The sequence below is a fragment of the Arachis ipaensis genome, chromosome B04, assembly GCF_000816755.2.
Source record: "Arachis ipaensis cultivar K30076 chromosome B04, Araip1.1, whole genome shotgun sequence".
Classification (NCBI taxonomy): Eukaryota; Viridiplantae; Streptophyta; class Magnoliopsida; order Fabales; family Fabaceae; genus Arachis; species Arachis ipaensis.
The window spans coordinates 603,462-620,781 of NC_029788.2; the positions used below are offsets into that span (position 1 = coordinate 603,462).

General features: G+C 36.6%; 4 protein-coding genes and 1 long non-coding RNA gene across 8 annotated transcripts; 1 reads left to right on the plus strand and 4 right to left on the minus strand.

Moving 5' to 3' along the window:
- Positions 690–3,846, minus strand: LOC107638383. 4 transcript variants are annotated; one of them, XM_021120300.1, is made up of 5 exons: positions 3,632–3,846; positions 2,347–2,910; positions 1,600–2,004; positions 1,197–1,396; positions 690–1,110 (listed from the first exon to the last, which is right to left on the minus strand). In XM_021120300.1, exons 2-5 carry the CDS (start codon positions 2,810–2,812, stop codon positions 862–864), a joined length of 1,320 nt encoding a protein of 439 aa, XP_020975959.1. In that variant the 5' UTR covers positions 2,813–2,910; positions 3,632–3,846; the 3' UTR covers positions 690–861. The 4 variants fall into 4 exon arrangements, with proteins under 4 accessions (XP_020975959.1, XP_016197105.1, XP_020975960.1 ...); XM_016341619.2 differs by having other exon boundaries at positions 2,377–2,910; positions 3,632–3,845; XM_021120301.1 differs by lacking the exon at positions 3,632–3,846 and adding an exon at positions 3,296–3,424.
- On the minus strand, positions 5,177–8,266 carry LOC107638382 (26S protease regulatory subunit 8 homolog A; the record flags this gene model as incomplete). Its single annotated transcript, XM_016341618.2, is given in 9 exon segments — positions 5,177–5,304; positions 5,425–5,535; positions 5,651–5,749; positions 5,941–6,097; positions 6,464–6,627; positions 6,746–6,808; positions 6,985–7,209; positions 7,629–7,726; positions 7,909–8,266. Coding segments are annotated over 9 exon segments (1,226 nt in total), but the record flags the coding sequence as incomplete, so codon positions are not given.
- LOC110270829 lies at positions 8,696–10,262 on the minus strand. The gene is made up of 2 exons (XR_002360449.1): positions 9,583–10,262; positions 8,696–9,505 (listed from the first exon to the last, which is right to left on the minus strand). It is a non-coding gene; the product is annotated as an uncharacterized LOC110270829 (long non-coding RNA).
- LOC107638381 (V-type proton ATPase catalytic subunit A) lies at positions 10,218–15,514 on the plus strand. The gene is made up of 20 exons (XM_016341617.2): positions 10,218–10,295; positions 10,792–10,918; positions 11,062–11,117; positions 11,210–11,266; positions 11,396–11,507; positions 11,604–11,641; positions 11,735–11,836; positions 12,030–12,086; positions 12,193–12,264; positions 12,346–12,447; positions 12,541–12,603; positions 12,686–12,818; positions 12,997–13,103; positions 13,307–13,501; positions 13,689–13,775; positions 13,896–14,000; positions 14,332–14,429; positions 14,532–14,610; positions 14,805–14,893; positions 14,978–15,514. Exons 1-20 carry the CDS (start codon positions 10,218–10,220, stop codon positions 15,090–15,092), a joined length of 1,872 nt encoding a protein of 623 aa, XP_016197103.1. The 3' UTR covers positions 15,093–15,514.
- On the minus strand, positions 16,128–17,067 carry LOC107638380 (protein FAM32A-like; the record flags this gene model as incomplete). Its single annotated transcript, XM_021120304.1, is given in 2 exon segments — positions 16,128–16,561; positions 16,908–17,067. Coding segments are annotated over 2 exon segments (417 nt in total). The 3' UTR covers positions 16,128–16,298.

The following is a 17,320-nucleotide window of genomic DNA, read 5'->3' on the forward strand; positions in this document are numbered from 1 at the left end:
CAAATTATTGAAAATGGAACCTTTTTATATATTAATTATTATACTATTAAAATGTGTCCTTAAAACACAAGTTAGTTGATTCCTTTTTAATTATTAATCACAACTGTTATTCAAAAAGAAAATAAAAATAACAAATGATTTTACAAACTAACTAACTCTTTAATTATTATCAGAAGAAAAGATATTTTAATCCTTTAAAAATGGTTTTAATTTGACAAAATACATAAAATATAAAAAAAAAAATACAAATGTCTACAATTTACATGAAAAACGAGTTCTTTCCATTTTCCATATTTGATCATTTTACTCTTTAAACGAATTTTTGTAAGTAAAAAAAATTTGAAAAAATAGTCAAGAAATTAAATTTTCTCATTCCTTTTAAATAACTTTTGAAAATATTCCAACAAGTTGTTGAATGGATTATTCTCTACATACAAGTCATTTACACACACAAGTTTATACAAGTCATTTATATTGTATTGTTTAAGAATTTTTTATGTATGTGTATTGATAAGTTTTATATAATTCAAAACTCTTCCTCTTCTTCCTTGCATTATAAAAGTGGATTTTATTGAATTAGGATTAACTTATATAAACTTGTATGTCAAAAAGACTTGTATGTGTAGCAGGTCTCTTGTTGAATAAAGTAATGTCACTTATGAATAACAATACTATACGAAAATTGAATGTTGTAAGTGAAAATGGTAAGATTGGATTAAGTCTAAGGAGCAACAAGAATGACGAAATCCTCCTTAACAAGAAGACTATGTTATACCAACTGTCACACAATACTCACAATTTTAGCAGAACAATGGTTTGGTACATACATGAATTAATACATGAGAGTCTCCATTACTATTACTAGCAAGGGAAGAGACTTGGACAAGGATCCCTCTCTAACCTACCATTTGATAAAAAATCCAGTTTCTTAATCTTCTCCTCACACCAAAACAGTTGTTCTCTGCTCATCCTCGTCATTCGCAGAACCCTCGACAGGATTTTCACGTCGATCAGCCCAAGCAACAGCTGAATGTCCTCATGCTTCTCCGGCCAACTATTCTTTTTCCACCCTTTCTTCTTTCTACGCACTTCCTTCAGCTTCAACACTTTCTGCATTTACAAAACAACTTAGTGTATGTTAAGTAGGCAACTAGAATTGATGTCACCAAAGGATCTATATATATATATGACTTTACCTTCTCAAGAGTAGACTGAACCTGGTGTAGAGGAGTTGCAAGCTGGCTCTGATTTCCAAAGAGGTTGATGACCCCGCCTGACTTTTTCTTGTCCCTCTTCAGGAACTGGTGGAATGTTAGGATAGAGCTTTCAATTATCTTCACAAGATCAGGAGCCAGAACTCTCGAGTCTGATTCATCTATGAATTCATGTTCTGATCCTGAACACAACCATAATAAAATTGATGATACATCCGACATATTCTAACATGACAACTGACATTTCATCATTAATCTAAAATGTGGGACAAAAATAAGACATGTGACATTAGACAATATCATGTGCTTGTCATGTGAAAAATTAACATTTCCCCTTGTAAGTAATAGCTGTAGCAACACTCATGATGATTCACAGTAAAGTTACCCTGTATATTAGGAACCTGAAGAAGTTTAGGCAAAGTGTTCCTAGTTCGAGCATAAATTTCGGCCCGGAGGCCCTGCTCAAAAGGCTCATTTTCAATAAACCTTTGTAATAGAACTTGGAACTGTTGAAACTGCTGAGCACTGTGATTGTAACACGTAGGATTTTCAGGTTGCCAAGATATCTTGTGACTCAAATGGGAGAATTGGCAGTGGAGTGCCTCCCAAGTTAAGCACATTTGACCAACATATGCTGTTTCAATATCCTGGTAGGGATCATGTTCTGGCTGCTGAAGATGTTCAGTCTCATCATCAGGACCTTCAAATTTTTTTAAGGAAAGACAACGAAGGGGAGATGCCAACTTCCTTGATGCAGATCTTGGTGACGGAGTTGAAGGATACTGTGGACCTGACATAATGAGGATGTAATGATTTTAAAGACATACAAAAAAAAAAGCATATTTAGTTAGAAATTGGAATTTGTAGGTGGTAAAAGGATCATCATCAATTCAAGACCACCTTCAAACATATATTTACTACAAGTCAAAACAACAAAGTCTAAATTTTTTAATCAGAGAGAAACTTGTCTACACATTTTTCAGAAATTCTGGATGATGAAAACCAACTCCCACTTTTAAGTAATAAGCCAAACTAAACCTAGATATATGCTCAATCCAAGCTAAGAAAATGCCAGCATACCAGCTATTACTGAATACTGATATATGCATATGAAGCTTAAACATGATTTTACCATTGGCAATCAGGAACAACTGAAAGCTACCTTTGCCAACTTCATTAAGCTGCTGTGTGCTCATCCGATCGAAGAACAGCATTCTTTCGCAGTACTGTTCATATACAGCATCAAAGCCACGCCACCATTGCTGACCCTCTGCTTCCACATCTCTCCAGTCATTGGAGCTTGTCTCTCCTTCGTCCTCTTCATCCTCCCCTTCCTCAGGGCACGAATCTTCTTCTGGAATCAACACCATAAAACTGTTTCTTCTCAACTCTTTCAGCCTTCTCTTTACTTCATTTGTAATAAAATCATCATCATCCTCAGTTTCCGCCACAGGATCTGCATTCACAGATTTACACTGATCAGGACCGCCAGAGTTAGGTTTAGGTTCCTCAGGCTCTAGCACGTCCTTGTTCACCAGATCCTTTCCTCCATCTGCTTTCTGAGATTTTCTGAACTTCTTGATCTTCAAAAAATCCATGCGTTAACACTTTGCCTCTCAAGTCTCAACAAAAAACCCAAAAAAATGAAAAAACTATTCCAGCAGAACCCAGTCTTCCATATCCTTTAGATCAAAACCTACAAAAAAAGAGAAAGACAGATTGAGCAACACAACACAAACAATGTCATAATGTAATGTAGCATAAACACTATACCACAATAACCTGCTCACCCTGCTAATAACAGATATTAAGGAAAATGAAAACCAAAAAAAAAAAAAAAGCAAAAATTTGCAATTTTTGAAGGAGGGAGAAAAGGCTAGAGTATTAAATCCCCCGCTTAATAGAAAGTTGGTGAAAAGGAAAGAATTTTCAGCTGAATCTGAACCTCTTCTAAAATTGCCAAGAGCATCACGGATTAAGAAATGAAATAGAAAACGCAGTTTTGGCATAACAGTGAGAACAGCAATGAGCACTCAGAGAGATCAGAAACTCGTGATTCTATTCTCAAAATGCGTACTTACTTGCACATTCTTCCTATGTTCAAGTTTTGCAGTCCATTAAACATCAAACAAGAAAAGAAAACATTTTTATTATTATTATTTGGGAGCATAGAGTCACAGACAATGAGGATGATCTCAGATACACATAAGTTGCTTCTTTTCTACTTCTGTTTAAGTAAAAAAATAAATAAAAAATAAAAAACCTCAGAAAAGAAAAAAAGGCACATGTAGGAAGCAGCAAGTGAAGAAATGGACAAAATAAGGATCAAAAGTTACATGCAATGCAGAAATGGAAATGGCCACAAAAATTAAAAAGCAGAAGAGAAAATACTCGGAATATTGTGTTTCTACACAAACCTAAGGAGTTAGGAAGCTTGATAAGATGAATGTGGCACATGAGAAGACCCAGAAGAGCTGAAATTGCAGAGGGAAACCCTAGAGACAAGGAAGGGAAGAGTTGAGTCACTTGAGTGAGTGAGTGCAGTGTTTGAAACTATAAAAGAAATGTTTTTCAAAAAAAAGAAATGCAATAAATGTGAGCACTGTCCTCAGCACTCCGATTGTTTTGTTTTGTTCGATATTTTACTTTCCAATAAAAAAATTATAGGAAACTTTTCACATGTGCCAATTAGTTTATTGGTATACCGATATGACATGTACGGTTCGGTTGATGGTCATTATTTTGTCGTACACATTTCAAAAAAATCCACTCTTCGGTTAACGAAATGGCTGGTACTCATTTCACGGTGTTCTGCATATATGCATATACACATAAAAAAATGTCTTTATAATCTTCACCACCAACTTATTTTATTCATTATATCCACGGTGAAAAATTAAAGAATACCAGTATGCCAGTAAAGTACAATGGCATATGTGAAAGTCTTCCAAAATTATAAAGGCTGTTAACGAAGATACATTAAAATAAATAAAATAGGAAAATGCTTAATTTTTTAATGAAATGAGATGGGATGGGGGAGCACGAAGGCAGAGAGAGAGAGAGAGAGAGAGAGAGAGAATAGTAGAAGAGGACAGTATAGTCGTACCCAGAATATTGTCAGAATGCCGCGAAAAAAGTAGCTTTGGTTTGTGTTTGTTTATTTTGGTTTGGATACTTACCTCTCAAATTTCCATACGAAGAATAATGGAATTGTTTACAACAAAAAAGAAAAGATATTTCGGCTTTTAATATTATTATATTTTGGAATAATAGAAATTCTTTGTTAAAATATTTATCAAATAGACAAATACTAACAAAAACAAAATTTTGTAATTTTTTTTCCCACAATATCCTCAAACCCGACAGGTTAAGAACTAATCTGTCGCGGATCTGAGCTCCATTTAAGGGACTGTCGACCCCTGACACTTATTTAAGCGAACGAGTGAACTAACCACTCGACCAACCCAAGTTGGTTAATTTTTTTTTTTGTAGTTATTTTTAATTTATTAGAATTTTAAAAATTTATTAAAAAAAATTCAATAACAAAATCTAGTTGAGCTGCGATGAAGGCATTGCCAAGCCAATGTGGTGTTGGGCTTAATATAAGTTCGGACATTTTTTTATTTTGGATCTAAAATTGGGCTGAGAAAAGCTATTTTTTATGTGACCCCATTTTATTCGGTAGAAGAGTGGTAGTGGTGTGACTTGTGAGTATACAAAATGTTTATTAAATTGAAAGAATAAAAATTAAAAAGTGAAAATAATAATCTTTTAGGTTAATACGTATTACGTAGGACATCATTCTATTGCGTTAATTATGAAAATAGAAAAGGTTAATGAAAAAGGATGAACATTTTATTAAAAATTATTGACAAATAATATTTTTTATATTTTCCATATATTAAATACGTAAAAAATAAAAAAAAATTATACTATACTACTAAAATGTGTCTTTATAGAACTTCCGCAATGACATGTTCTTCTCTGTTTCCTTTTTCATAACCTTGGCCACAGCCATCTCAAAGTCCTCCTGTGTCACATGTACTCTCCTCTCCCTCAAAGCAAACATTCCAGCTTCTGTGCACACAGCCTAAACAACAGGAAAAAAAAATTAAAAAGGACCGAGACAACTAAAATGAATGCACCAATTCACCTGAGAACACTCAAACAGCTGGGCAGACAAATGCAGCGTAAACAACGTGAAACATACCTTAAGCTCTGCACCAGATGCTCCATTCATCTTCTCAGCAATCTTCTTCAAATCAATGCCACGCATTAAGTTCATTCTTCTTGAATGGATTTTCAGAATATCTAGCCGAGACTGCATGAGATTAACTCAATGTCAGGAGTGATATGAACGCAGAGTGTGCAAGTCTATTTGCTTCTTTCCTGGAACAAGTATATAAAAGAGTAAATGCTAAGGTACTTATGCATACCTCCTCATTTGGGTTTGGAAATTCAATCTTCCTGTCAATTCGTCCAGGTCTAAGGAGGGCTTGATCCAGGATATCAATCCGGTTTGTGGCCATCAAAACCTGTAATGCATATTTTTCTTTAGAACTTGCTCATAAAATTGCTTAAATAAACATATATCTTAAATGAGTCAGATAGAGTGAAACATATCTGTTTATATGTTACTGCTTTCTATTTTTAGCCAGGCTAGTTTTAAAAAATTCTCCTGAATGCATAATCGCAGTATAGCTCCAACATAAACAAACTGTATAACCTTGATTTTATTTGAAGCTTCAAATCCATCTAGCTGGTTGAGAAGTTCCAGCATAGTGCGCTGCACCTCACTATCACCATTGCCACTTCCAGATTCCATTCGAGCAGATCCAATACTGTCAATTTCGTCCATGAAGATAATTGATGGAGCATGCTCCCTGTTAAAAAGAGTAGTGTTACGTCACAATCATAATATGGTTAAGCATGTCTTCATAGGGCATAGTTCCTAGCATACTAACCAATAAACCAATGAATCAAAGAATAATGCAAAACCCTTTATAAGTCCATTTTTTCTCTTTTCAACAGCCACTTACTTGAAATTGGAGAAGGATTAATATAGTCAAATTCATTCTCAGATTAATATGCATCTAACTACAAAGTTCACAACCACAACATTACTAATAACAGAAGCATATTCAATCCACAAAGTCGCGAAGCCACGGGGAGCCAGGCACATATTTTCCCCCCATTTCAATGAAGGGCAACACACAATGAGCATAAGTTGAGATAAGAAGAGAATGTACCTGGCCATAACAAAAAGTTCCCTGACCATTCTGGAACCTTCTCCAATGTATTTCTGAACTAATTCAGACCCGGATACCCTGATGAAGGTACAGTCAGTATGATGCGCCACTGCCCTAGCCAACAATGTTTTTCCAGTACCAGGAGGCCCATAGAGTAGAACACCCTGCAATTCATGAGATCGTCAGCAAATGGGGAAAAACGTATGCAAACAATGAACAAAAAGTACAATATACTGATGGAAGCATGGTACGTTGTGTGACAATCTCAGAAAGAGATAGTACCTTAGGTTGAGCTATTCCAAGACTTTCAAACAGTTCAGGATGTTTAATTGGCAGCTCAATGACCTGAAAAATTGATAACAAAAATGAGACTTAAAATATAAATATACAAAAAACGTGCATACGGATTAAAAAGAAGATAGAAGTGACGGATGAACAGAAAGCTAAAGATGCATAAATAGATCTCACAAAATGCAAATATTGGAAGCATATCAGTCAATATATTTTATATGATTACGCACCTCTTTAATCTCCTTGATTTGCTGGTCTAAGCCACCAATCATGTCATAGGTAGAATCGGGAACTTTCTCAACTTTCATCAGATTGACCAACGGATCAACTTTGCTCGGTAATACTAAATGAAGGACATAACTGTCATTACGAAGGGCAACTCTTGTGGATGGAGTAATCTTTGTAATGTCAATATTTTTATCAATGTCTACAACATACTTTCCTTCTGGATGAACCTGAAGAAAGAATGGGATAATCAGAACTTCATCTAGATTCTGCTTAGTTATAATAATCAAAACATCCCATAAATAATCCAAATCCGTATACAACACTCTTCAAGGACATGATGGGTTTTGCAGACCAGAAAAACGACACTCCATAATCCAGAAAAAGGGACCTTTAAGCGATAAAACATAGATCTATAATAAATGCAAATCAGACGAAGCTTAGGTGTCCTTAACTGAACAAAAATTTCGAACAAGAGTATGTCCATCAATGATTTAGAGTGCAAGTTCAAAGGATACTTATGCCTATAGCAGAATGACGCACAACCATTCAGGTATCTTAAACAACATGCGAATCGAAGTAAATATTAAGATGCCAATTGAAGATAACGATAATGGAATAAACAGAAAGCAGAGGAGCGAGACGTGACCTTGACTAGGACTTTATTCTTTCCCATAACTTTGACAACTTCACCGACATACGATCCGGGCTCCTGGAGAAGCTGCAGTTCCTCCCGGAGCATCCTCACTGTCCAAAGTTGCCATTAACCACATACACAGCCTTTCATTAGTTAACTTAATTATTAATTATAGCAGTAAATCCAACCAAATAGTTATTAGACGCATTAATTTTATTTAATAATAAAGAGAAGCATGTATAGATTAGGGCAAGGGTAGAGGTAGGGTTAGGGTAAGGACTAAGGAGGGTACCTCTAGAATTGAGCTCGTTGCGCTGAGCCTCCAGACGGTTGAGGTTGTGCGTCTTCTGGCGGAGAAGGAGCTGTAGCTCATGGATATGGAGAGAGTAGTACTGGCGGAGACCCTCACCCTGCTTGACAGCTGGCTTGGCAGAGCAGTTTTCCTCCGGTGCAGCCTCCGCCGGATGTTTCATCTCTACTTCAATTGCAAGAACGGGGTTCTCAATGGATGGTTGGATCGCTTCTTCGTAAGCGATTTGAGGACAAAGAAAAGGGTCTCGTACTCTCGTCTCGTCTCTTCTCTTGTTAGGTCGGTAAGGAGGAGTGAATGTCAATAATAAGAAGGGAACAAAACAAAGGTTGATTTGAAACTTGTGCTACTAGCACTCCTTTTTTTTTTTTACTTTCCTTTTTTTGGTACGAGTGTCCGCGGATCGGATCGGATATGATATCCGCACTTTTTAATGTTGGATCGGATATCGGATATATCCACATAATTAAACATTCTCTTTTTAATTATATTTCTATGTAAAATAATTCGATAAAAATATTTCTGCCTTTACCTTGTATCAGAAGAAATAAACCAAATATCTTATGGCTTTTGGGTTGTATTCTTTGTGGGCTTTACTTTCTTAACCCAAGCCCAACAGTACATATGTCTGCCCACCCTATCAGAATTTAGATTCTACACCCAAAACCCAAAAATATCCAAACGGGCTAGAAGCAATTGTTGGTGTAAATGGTTTAGGGTATAAATTATAAAAGGAGACAAAAATTTTTGCATCACAAAGGAATATATATGTAAATATTTTGAGGAACGTGTACACATAAAAAAAAAATATTTTGAGGAACCAATCTGTTTTTGAGTTTAATGTGCCGAAAAAATGCCTGACGCTTTTGGAAAAATTTGGTCGATGTGTTTGACAAACTTGAAAAGGATTCTTTTGGTATGATCATTGGTCCACTCATGGCAAATTATACAATGCTCTTCCTGGCATTCACATATCTGATATAGATTTAACTCTTGGGGATTTCTGGCTTTACTCAAACTGAAATTTAAACAGACTTGTCTCACAGCTGACATAATTGAATTGATTAATAAATTCAATCCAAGATTGCACTTGAGACCTCAACCGGGCTGGCGATGGAATTCTAAGTCTAGTAAGACTTATAATGCGAGAGATGGTTATCTTTTGCTTTTGAGACGTTCTTATGATTGAAATGAGCTTAATAATTGGAATTGGTCCTGGCGCTCAAAAAGATAAAATTTATGGTCTGGCTTTGTGTCCATCAAGCCCTACCTGTGACTGTTTTTCATGCTAGAAGAGGTCTAACGAACTCTGATTTCTGCCCCAGGTGTTATGAGAACAGAGAAACTGTATTGCATGCCATTTTTAACTGATTGGAAACCACCTCCATGAGAGGGTGAAGCGGGTTATGGATGCATCATCAGGAGTTCCGCGGGGACGTGGGTGAAGGCTTGTTCTGGATCCTTGCCGTCTCTTTGCGATGTGAAGGGGTTTGGTCTTAGCATGGGAGTGCGGGACTAAGAATATTATCTGCGAGACAGATTCTTTGGAAGTCTTTGAGTTGCTCCAAATCTCCAATGCCTAACAAAGAAGGAAACATTATTAGAAAAATTCAAGAGTTAGTGCTCTTAAATTAAGTTCATTTCAATTAACTCAACTGCAGATTTGATTGCGAAGAGAGCGCGAGGATTCATCTACTGATTAGTAGTGGTTTTTTGGTGTTGTATTGCTTTCTTTTTTGTTGTTTTTCTTTAATGTTTTTTAGTCACCAAAAAAAAAAATATCACAGTAATATTTATCCTTTTTCATAGCCATTCCATGTAGTTGAGGTGGCTGGCTTAGGCCCGCCCACGTTCAAATGACACCAGTCCAATCCTGTGAATTTTTTATTCAACTTCATCTCTTCATGACTCACGAGAGTTAAAACGTGAGTTTTGGGCAGTGGCTAGCAATAACAAGAGAAACGAGCGCGACGTGGCAGTTATCAATTGGCAGATTCAGTAGCATAGGAAGGTGCACTGTGGAGTTTTCGATACACGCGTCCGTAGTGGATCCGTACCCTGTCTGATTAGCAAATCAATCATAACTCTAAGAAGTTGCTACATAATTGCCATTGCCATTGCTCTGCGGTTCTTCCATCCATCATTTCACTCTCTCCTTCTCTTCTTCCTCTGTTGCAGAACGCAATCTCTATTGAGTGGTACTACTAATCGAAACCTTAGGGTTTTGGTCCCTAGTTCCTCAGATCTTCAATCTCCCAAATTCTAGCTTGATCCGATCTCTGCCTCACAGAATGCCTGCCGTTTACGGATCTCGCCTCACCACCTTCGAGGATTCCGAGAAGGAGAGTGAATACGGTTACGTTCGCAAGGTATAATCCAATCCGACAAGCTTCCATTCATCACTCCATCGTATCGTCCCTTTTTCACTTCTGTTCCTATCACCTTAGATTTGCTTTCATTTACTACCATATGCACTATGTCACGTGTTCAATTTCGCGATTGGATCCAACTACATGCTTTAATTGTCGATCTTCACTCTCGTGTCGATTGTTGCACTCGTACCAATGATCGCTCTCTGTTTTTCTTAATTTGAGGATTTAATGGAAGCTCTAGTTTTCAAGCATCTGGATTTGTGTTGAATTTGTAAATTCACTTTACATTTCACTGGATGTGACATGTTATTGTTTTTGTTCAGTGGCTCCTTCGTTTTTTTTTTTCTTTGGGCGGGTGATCATTTTTCAACTTGTAGTAGCAGTGAAGAATCATTTGTCAATCTCGCGCGCTATCCTTTTAGATTATAATTTGGACTGTAAGTTGAAAAGGAGGGTAGTGGATGCTTAATGTGTGATTCCTGGAATGAAACAGGTATCTGGACCAGTCGTGGTTGCTGATGGAATGGCCGGGGCTGCTATGTATGAGCTGGTGCGTGTTGGTCGTGACAATCTCATTGGTGAGATTATTCGTCTCGAAGGGGACTCTGCTACCATCCAAGGTTCTGCTCTTTGAAATTCCATAGTTTCTGAAACATTTTAGTGCATGTTGCATTCACGATGCAAAACTGCCTCTTCAATTATTTTGTTTTGTTTCTTCCTTCTGTATTCTTTTCTTAACTGAGGAGCTTCTCTGCAATTGTAGTCTATGAGGAAACGGCCGGTTTGATGGTTAATGATCCAGTGTTACGTACACACAAGGTTACATTTTATATCCCTCGTTGAATTTCACTATTTTTCTTATATTCTCGTTACCTTCCTCTACTGATAAGCTATTATTATTTCATAACCAGCCTTTGTCCGTGGAGTTGGGGCCTGGAATACTGGGAAACATTTTTGATGGAATTCAGGTTTGCTTATTAATTGATTTATGTCTGATTTCAAATGCTGACAAATTTAGCAATTAAAGTTTCACTACCTCTCCCTGTTGTTTCTAACATGAAGCTCTCTTTTTTTGCCCCTTATTTAAATCAAAACAGAGGCCTTTGAAAACTATTGCTAAAAGATCCGGTGATGTGTATATTCCTCGTGGTGTCTCTGTTCCAGCACTTGACAAAGATGCACTCTGGGAATTTCAGCCTAAGAAAATTGGTACTGTACCAGAGAAATAAATTGCTATTACTTAGTGTTAGGCTTCATAAGGAAAAAAACTAACTATTGATATTTTATTTTATGCACTGGTGACAGGCGAAGGAGATCTATTGACCGGTGGAGATCTATATGCGGTAATTTTTGTAGCTAATTCAGTGAGCTTGTTTATTATTCACATTCATTGATTTGTTCATCTAATGATTTGTTTGAACTTTTTGCCATTGCAGACTGTTTTTGAGAACAGTCTAATGCAACACCATATTGCACTTCCACCTGATGCCATGGGAAAGATAACCTACATAGCACCACCTGGCGAATATTCCCTGAAGGTTGTATTCTGAATTTATTTGCTTTTATATATATATTTATATATATTTTGGTTCAATTTCCTTGGAAGAGTGTTGTTTTAGCAGCTCTTTGCTTCATATTTTAGATTTGATGATGACATGACTGCCAAGCTTTGTATTTTTCATCATTTAGGGGATTCTCTATTTTTTAAGTGATATGTGAATTGTTTTGCAGGATACTGTGTTGGAGCTCGAGTTTCAAGGTGTTAAAAAGAAGTTCACCATGCTTCAGGTTTATAACTTCTCTTTTTCTTTTGTTTTTTCATTGTAGTTGCTTTATTGAAGGCTTGGTTTCCATGCTCTCTTCCTATATTACAAGTTCCTTGCATGAATTGCAGACCTGGCCTGTACGTACACCAAGGCCTGTTGCATCAAAACTTGCAGCTGATACTCCTCTTCTTACTGGTCAGGTAAACTTATTTGTTATAAATTCTCCCATGTACGATATAATTCTGGTAGCTTTCACATCTAATGACTTATATTTGTTATAGCGAGTTCTTGATGCCCTCTTCCCCTCTGTTCTTGGTGGGACTTGTGCCATCCCTGGAGCTTTTGGTTGTGGTAAAACAGTCATCAGTCAAGCTCTTTCTAAGGTGAGACTGATAAACCCCATCAAGGCATTCTTCTTCTTCTTCCTCCTGCAAGTCATCAGATCTTTCTAATTCATTCTTTCTCCTATTTGACAGTATTCCAATTCCGATGCTGTTGTTTACGTTGGTTGTGGGGAACGTGGAAATGAAATGGCTGAAGTATGCTTTCTTTTGAGCTACTTCCATAAAATATTCATGTTTGTGAGATTACAGTTGGTATAACCAATTTACTGAATCTTAGGTTCTGATGGACTTCCCACAACTTACAATGACATTGCCTGATGGCCGTGAAGAATCTGTGATGAAGCGAACAACGTTAGTGGCTAACACTTCAAATATGCCAGTCGCTGCTCGTGAAGCTTCAATTTATACAGGTGACTTCTTGCCTCTTAAAATTTAGAACATCTCCTTATCGTTGAGGACTAATATGTAGTTCTTCCCTCTATAAAAGAAATGTTTTCTCTCTTAGTCAATCATGTTTTCTTTTATCATCACGTTTACCTGTTTTTGAATCTTACCTCACTTTGATTTTGTTCTGTTTTGTAATCTCAGGAATCACTTTAGCTGAGTATTTTAGAGATATGGGTTACAATGTCAGTATGATGGCAGATTCAACATCTAGATGGGCAGAAGCGTTGCGTGAAATCTCTGGACGTCTGGTGAGCATTTTGTTGTTAAATGAGAGTTTCCACCTGTTATTTTGGAGTATTTTCCCCCTTCTTGGTTAAGATAAATGTATTATGGTTGGATCATCTTTCTTGACTAGCGTATAACAGACAAGTTATGTATCATTAAGCAAAAGGTGCACATGCAAATATTGACACTGACTAATATATCTTGATGTTCATGTTGTCTTCCACAGGCAGAAATGCCTGCTGACAGTGGATATCCTGCTTACCTTGCCGCGCGTTTAGCCTCTTTCTATGAACGTGCTGGAAAAGTAAAATGCCTTGGAGGTCCTGAACGAACAGGTAGTGTCACAATTGTTGGTGCTGTTTCTCCACCCGGAGGAGATTTTTCAGATCCTGTGACATCTGCAACTCTCAGTATTGTTCAGGTAAAATTAATACCTATTATATATGATCTGTTGGTAACTGCCAGTGAAGGTAGTTTGTATTTGATTGACTTGACTAATATGCCCACAAGTTCACAAAGGTCAATGTGATATTTTTACCACTAACATATCCTCTTCTATAACATTCACACTGTCTAAACTTTTTTTCTTTTGGGGGGCTATCTTGCAGGTTTTCTGGGGGTTGGACAAAAAGCTTGCTCAAAGAAAGCACTTTCCCTCTGTGAACTGGCTTATTTCTTATTCAAAGTACTCAACGGTATGCCCTACATTTGTTTGCTTTGTAATTCATATTCTCCCTTTAAAGTTCCTTCATTTGTATGCTTATACTCCCTCGCATGATTGTACAATTATATTAATTTATATTTTGTACCTTCAGGCACTTGAATCCTTTTATGAGCAATTTGATCCAGATTTTATCAACATTAGGACAAAGGCTCGTGAAGTACTGCAAAGAGAAGATGACCTGAATGAAATTGTTCAGGTACACCTTTATTGGTTCTAATATCATCTTGGTTATAAGGTTAAAGAGTTGTCCCTTTTCTCTCCTATACAGGATAGAATTATTAAACTATTTTGGGGATAGAGAAGGTATATTTAAGTTACATGAGAAAAGACTGTTACGAAGTATAGCATCTCAAACACCTAGATGTTGCAAATTATCTTCAACCTAAGGAATAGTCTGATAAGTTTATCTTTAACACCATGATATGGCATTATTTTGCATTTCTTAACAAAATCTGAGAGGATGTCTATGTATTTGTTCTGTAAGATGTAAACTAAACTGGGTCATTTGATGCAAATCATTGCTCCAGCTTGTAGGCAAGGATGCTTTAGCTGAAGTGGATAAGATCACCTTAGAAACTGCAAAACTTTTGAGAGAGGATTATCTTGCTCAAAATGCCTTTACACCGTAAGTTCCTTTCTAATTGGCTAAATTCTTTGACATGTATTATTATACAGCTTATTATGTGTTTCTTATCTTATATTGCTACCTCTTGTTTGGCTGAGATAGATATGACAAATTCTGTCCCTTCTACAAGTCTGTTTGGATGATGCGCAACATTATCCATTTCTACAATTTGGCGAACCAGGTATGGTGGTGCACTCTACAGGTTTCCATGTAAATGTTGGCATGTGGGGGGGATGATTTAAAACCACATTTAATCTCTCGTGCCACCCTCCCCCATAATTATAAAGCAGAAATTGTTCATTTCATTGTGTTATGCATTCTTGTTCCTAAGTCAGCTAGAGTATTTTGTTTACATGGTGCTGACTACACTTGCAGGCAGTAGAGAGGGGAGCTGGTACAGATGGTCAAAAGATCACCTACACTGTTATCAAGCATCGATTGGGAGATCTCTTCTATCGTTTAGTGTAAGCAATTTTAAAACTGCACTAGATGACTTATTTTGACACAGAAAGTAGAGATCTAATTCTGTTGATCTGTTGTTATTGCAGGTCTCAGAAATTTGAGGATCCAGCAGAAGGTGAAGCTGCTTTGATTGACAAATTTAAGAAATTACATGAGGACCTCACTAATGGTTTCCGCAACCTTGAGGATGAAGCCCGATGATTGAAGATTTTCAGCCTTGCTCAGAGGATAGTGTTATTTGATAGTTCTATAAGAGGAATCAAGATCCAGTGTCAGCAATGTCATGAATTTTCTCGCACTCTACTTAGATTCGTTCATTTCATATCTCTTTCCTGGTGCTGGTTTGGCTTTTCGTCTAGTTGCTTGTGCAGCTGTAATCATGTCCCCCCGTTATTTATTGATAATAAGAGATGATGCTTGTTCTTTCAGTATGTATTTAGGTGAATAAAATTATTTTTGAGAATGAAGCGGCTGTGACTGCGGGTATATGTGGATCACTATGGATTTAAGAGATGGACCCTGCTGGGACATGAAACTTTCTGAATGATGTGTTTTCTTCGATGGATTCTACCTTGTAGCAATGAATGAGTATTTGATAGAACCCGGAACTTCTCAGTAGCGCATATTCTGTCTATTCTTTCGGTCTCCTTGTTAATCATTCGTCAATGTTATTTTCTATATAAACAAACAGTATAAAAAATGTCATGAGCACATTAAAAATTAGTCACTAAATTAAGTGTTATATATGTGTATAAATACATATGTTTAATTTATTTTAATATATATTTTATTAATTAATTTAGTAACTGATTCTGTGTGTATATCCGTTGGAACAGCATATGGTATAGTGTGGCTTTTCCAAGCCGTGCAACGCAAAGCTAATTTGGTTGATTCTGGTTTCCCTTTAAGAGTCATAAACTCATAATATTATCGTATGTATACCCACCTTATAAAAATTTTTGTCCTCGAAAATTGATACAAAATAAAAGAGATTGCATATTACTTCACTCTTGAATTTATTTAAAAAAAAGGCGAAAAGTTATCGGTATATATATATATATATTCATTTCTGGTTACACTTGGCTTATTTTTCTTTGCTCTTTGACAACTCCTCTTCTTCTCCCATAAAAAAGGTTAAAAATGCGGGAATCTCATTTAAGGCAGTAACATTACCAACAGGCGTAATTGCTATTCAAGTAAAAACCAATATAAAGCTTGGTCTATGAGGCCAGCATATTCAATGGGAATTTCATCGAAGGCAATAACATTAATACTCCATTAAAAGCAAAGAAACCGAAGTATATCATCTGAAATACCGCTTAAGCGAGATAAACATGGTTCTGTAATGATAGTACACACACAACACATGGTATCAATACTAAACAATAGGGGTTGTTGGCCTTCATACTATCCGGGACCAACTTTAGGAATATCATAATGCTCGCTCATGTTTGCAAGATATTGGTTGAAATCCTGAATCCTATCGCGGTGAGATTTGTTGGAGATCTTGGCCAACCTATGAACATCAAGCTGCTCCCTCTGTTCTATGTATCGTTTCTCTGCTGGTGTAAGATGATCATCATAGTGAGCATCCTTCCCTTCCCCACTCAGTTTGCCCTCATCGTTCGCATTTTGATCATCCGTAGCCAAGGATTGCTCTGTGCTCCCACCTGTTTATTGAATGGGAGAACAAGAAATAAGAACCAGAAGGAACTTTGAGCAGTTCAATAAATCATCTTCTTATTCTGCATCAAAAGTACTCTTGCTGGTGCCAAATTTCTAATACGAAGAGTATGATATAGGTTTCTGATATCCATCTTATTTTGGACGATGTCAAACCATCTCACATAACAAATAAATACAATTATCAGGTTGCTAATTCAGTTAAGCAAAGAGGATGATTGTACCATACATCATAACTTGCATGTAACAAAGCGTTTTATTTAGCTAAGTGTAGAACATAAGAGGTAAAGCATGACATGAAGATGAAGATGAAAACAAAGGACAGATAGATACCTGCTGAAATATCATCTTCGGTAGTCTGCAAAATCTGATTCTCATGATCTCTTTTGTTCTTCTTTTTCTTCTTCTTCACTCCGCCAGCCTTCACATCAAGTGCCTTTCCTTTGAGCTTCAATTTTCCACCAACAACATTTTCATACGCTGACATCTCTGTCTGCCAAAAAAACCCTAACTTGTTAATAACCAGGCAGGCATTGAAAACAAGTTCAAGAGATTTGATTCACCATTGAAACAGACATATCATCAAAATTATAGTTTCAGAAAATAATTTAATCTACGTATTCGATAGCTTAATGCTTAATGCTTAATGCAAGCCAAGCCATCCAAGCAGAGAAGAAAAGGACCCGAGAGAGAGAGAGAGAGAGAGAGAGACTTGAACCGAATCAGAGAATTAGATGGAAACCTTA

Excerpts from the sequence above, each read along its gene's own strand:
- LOC107638383 (XM_021120300.1), bottom strand. The coding sequence starts at position 2,812 with ATGGATTTTTTGAAGATCAAGAAGTTCAGAAAATCTCAGAAAGCAGAT. Across the intron at positions 2,005-2,346 it reads GTTGTTCCTGATTGCCAATG|GTCCACAGTATCCTTCAACT; the intron begins GTAAAATCATGT and ends TCATTATGTCAG. Across the intron at positions 1,397-1,599 it reads TCAGGTTCCTAATATACAGG|GATCAGAACATGAATTCATA; the intron begins GTAACTTTACTG and ends GGTTGTGTTCAG.
- LOC107638381 (XM_016341617.2), top strand. The coding sequence starts at position 10,218 with ATGCCTGCCGTTTACGGATCTCGCCTCACCACCTTCGAGGATTCCGAG. Across the intron at positions 12,819-12,996 it reads TGAAGCTTCAATTTATACAG|GAATCACTTTAGCTGAGTAT; the intron begins GTGACTTCTTGC and ends TTGTAATCTCAG. Across the intron at positions 14,001-14,331 it reads ACCTGAATGAAATTGTTCAG|CTTGTAGGCAAGGATGCTTT; the intron begins GTACACCTTTAT and ends TCATTGCTCCAG.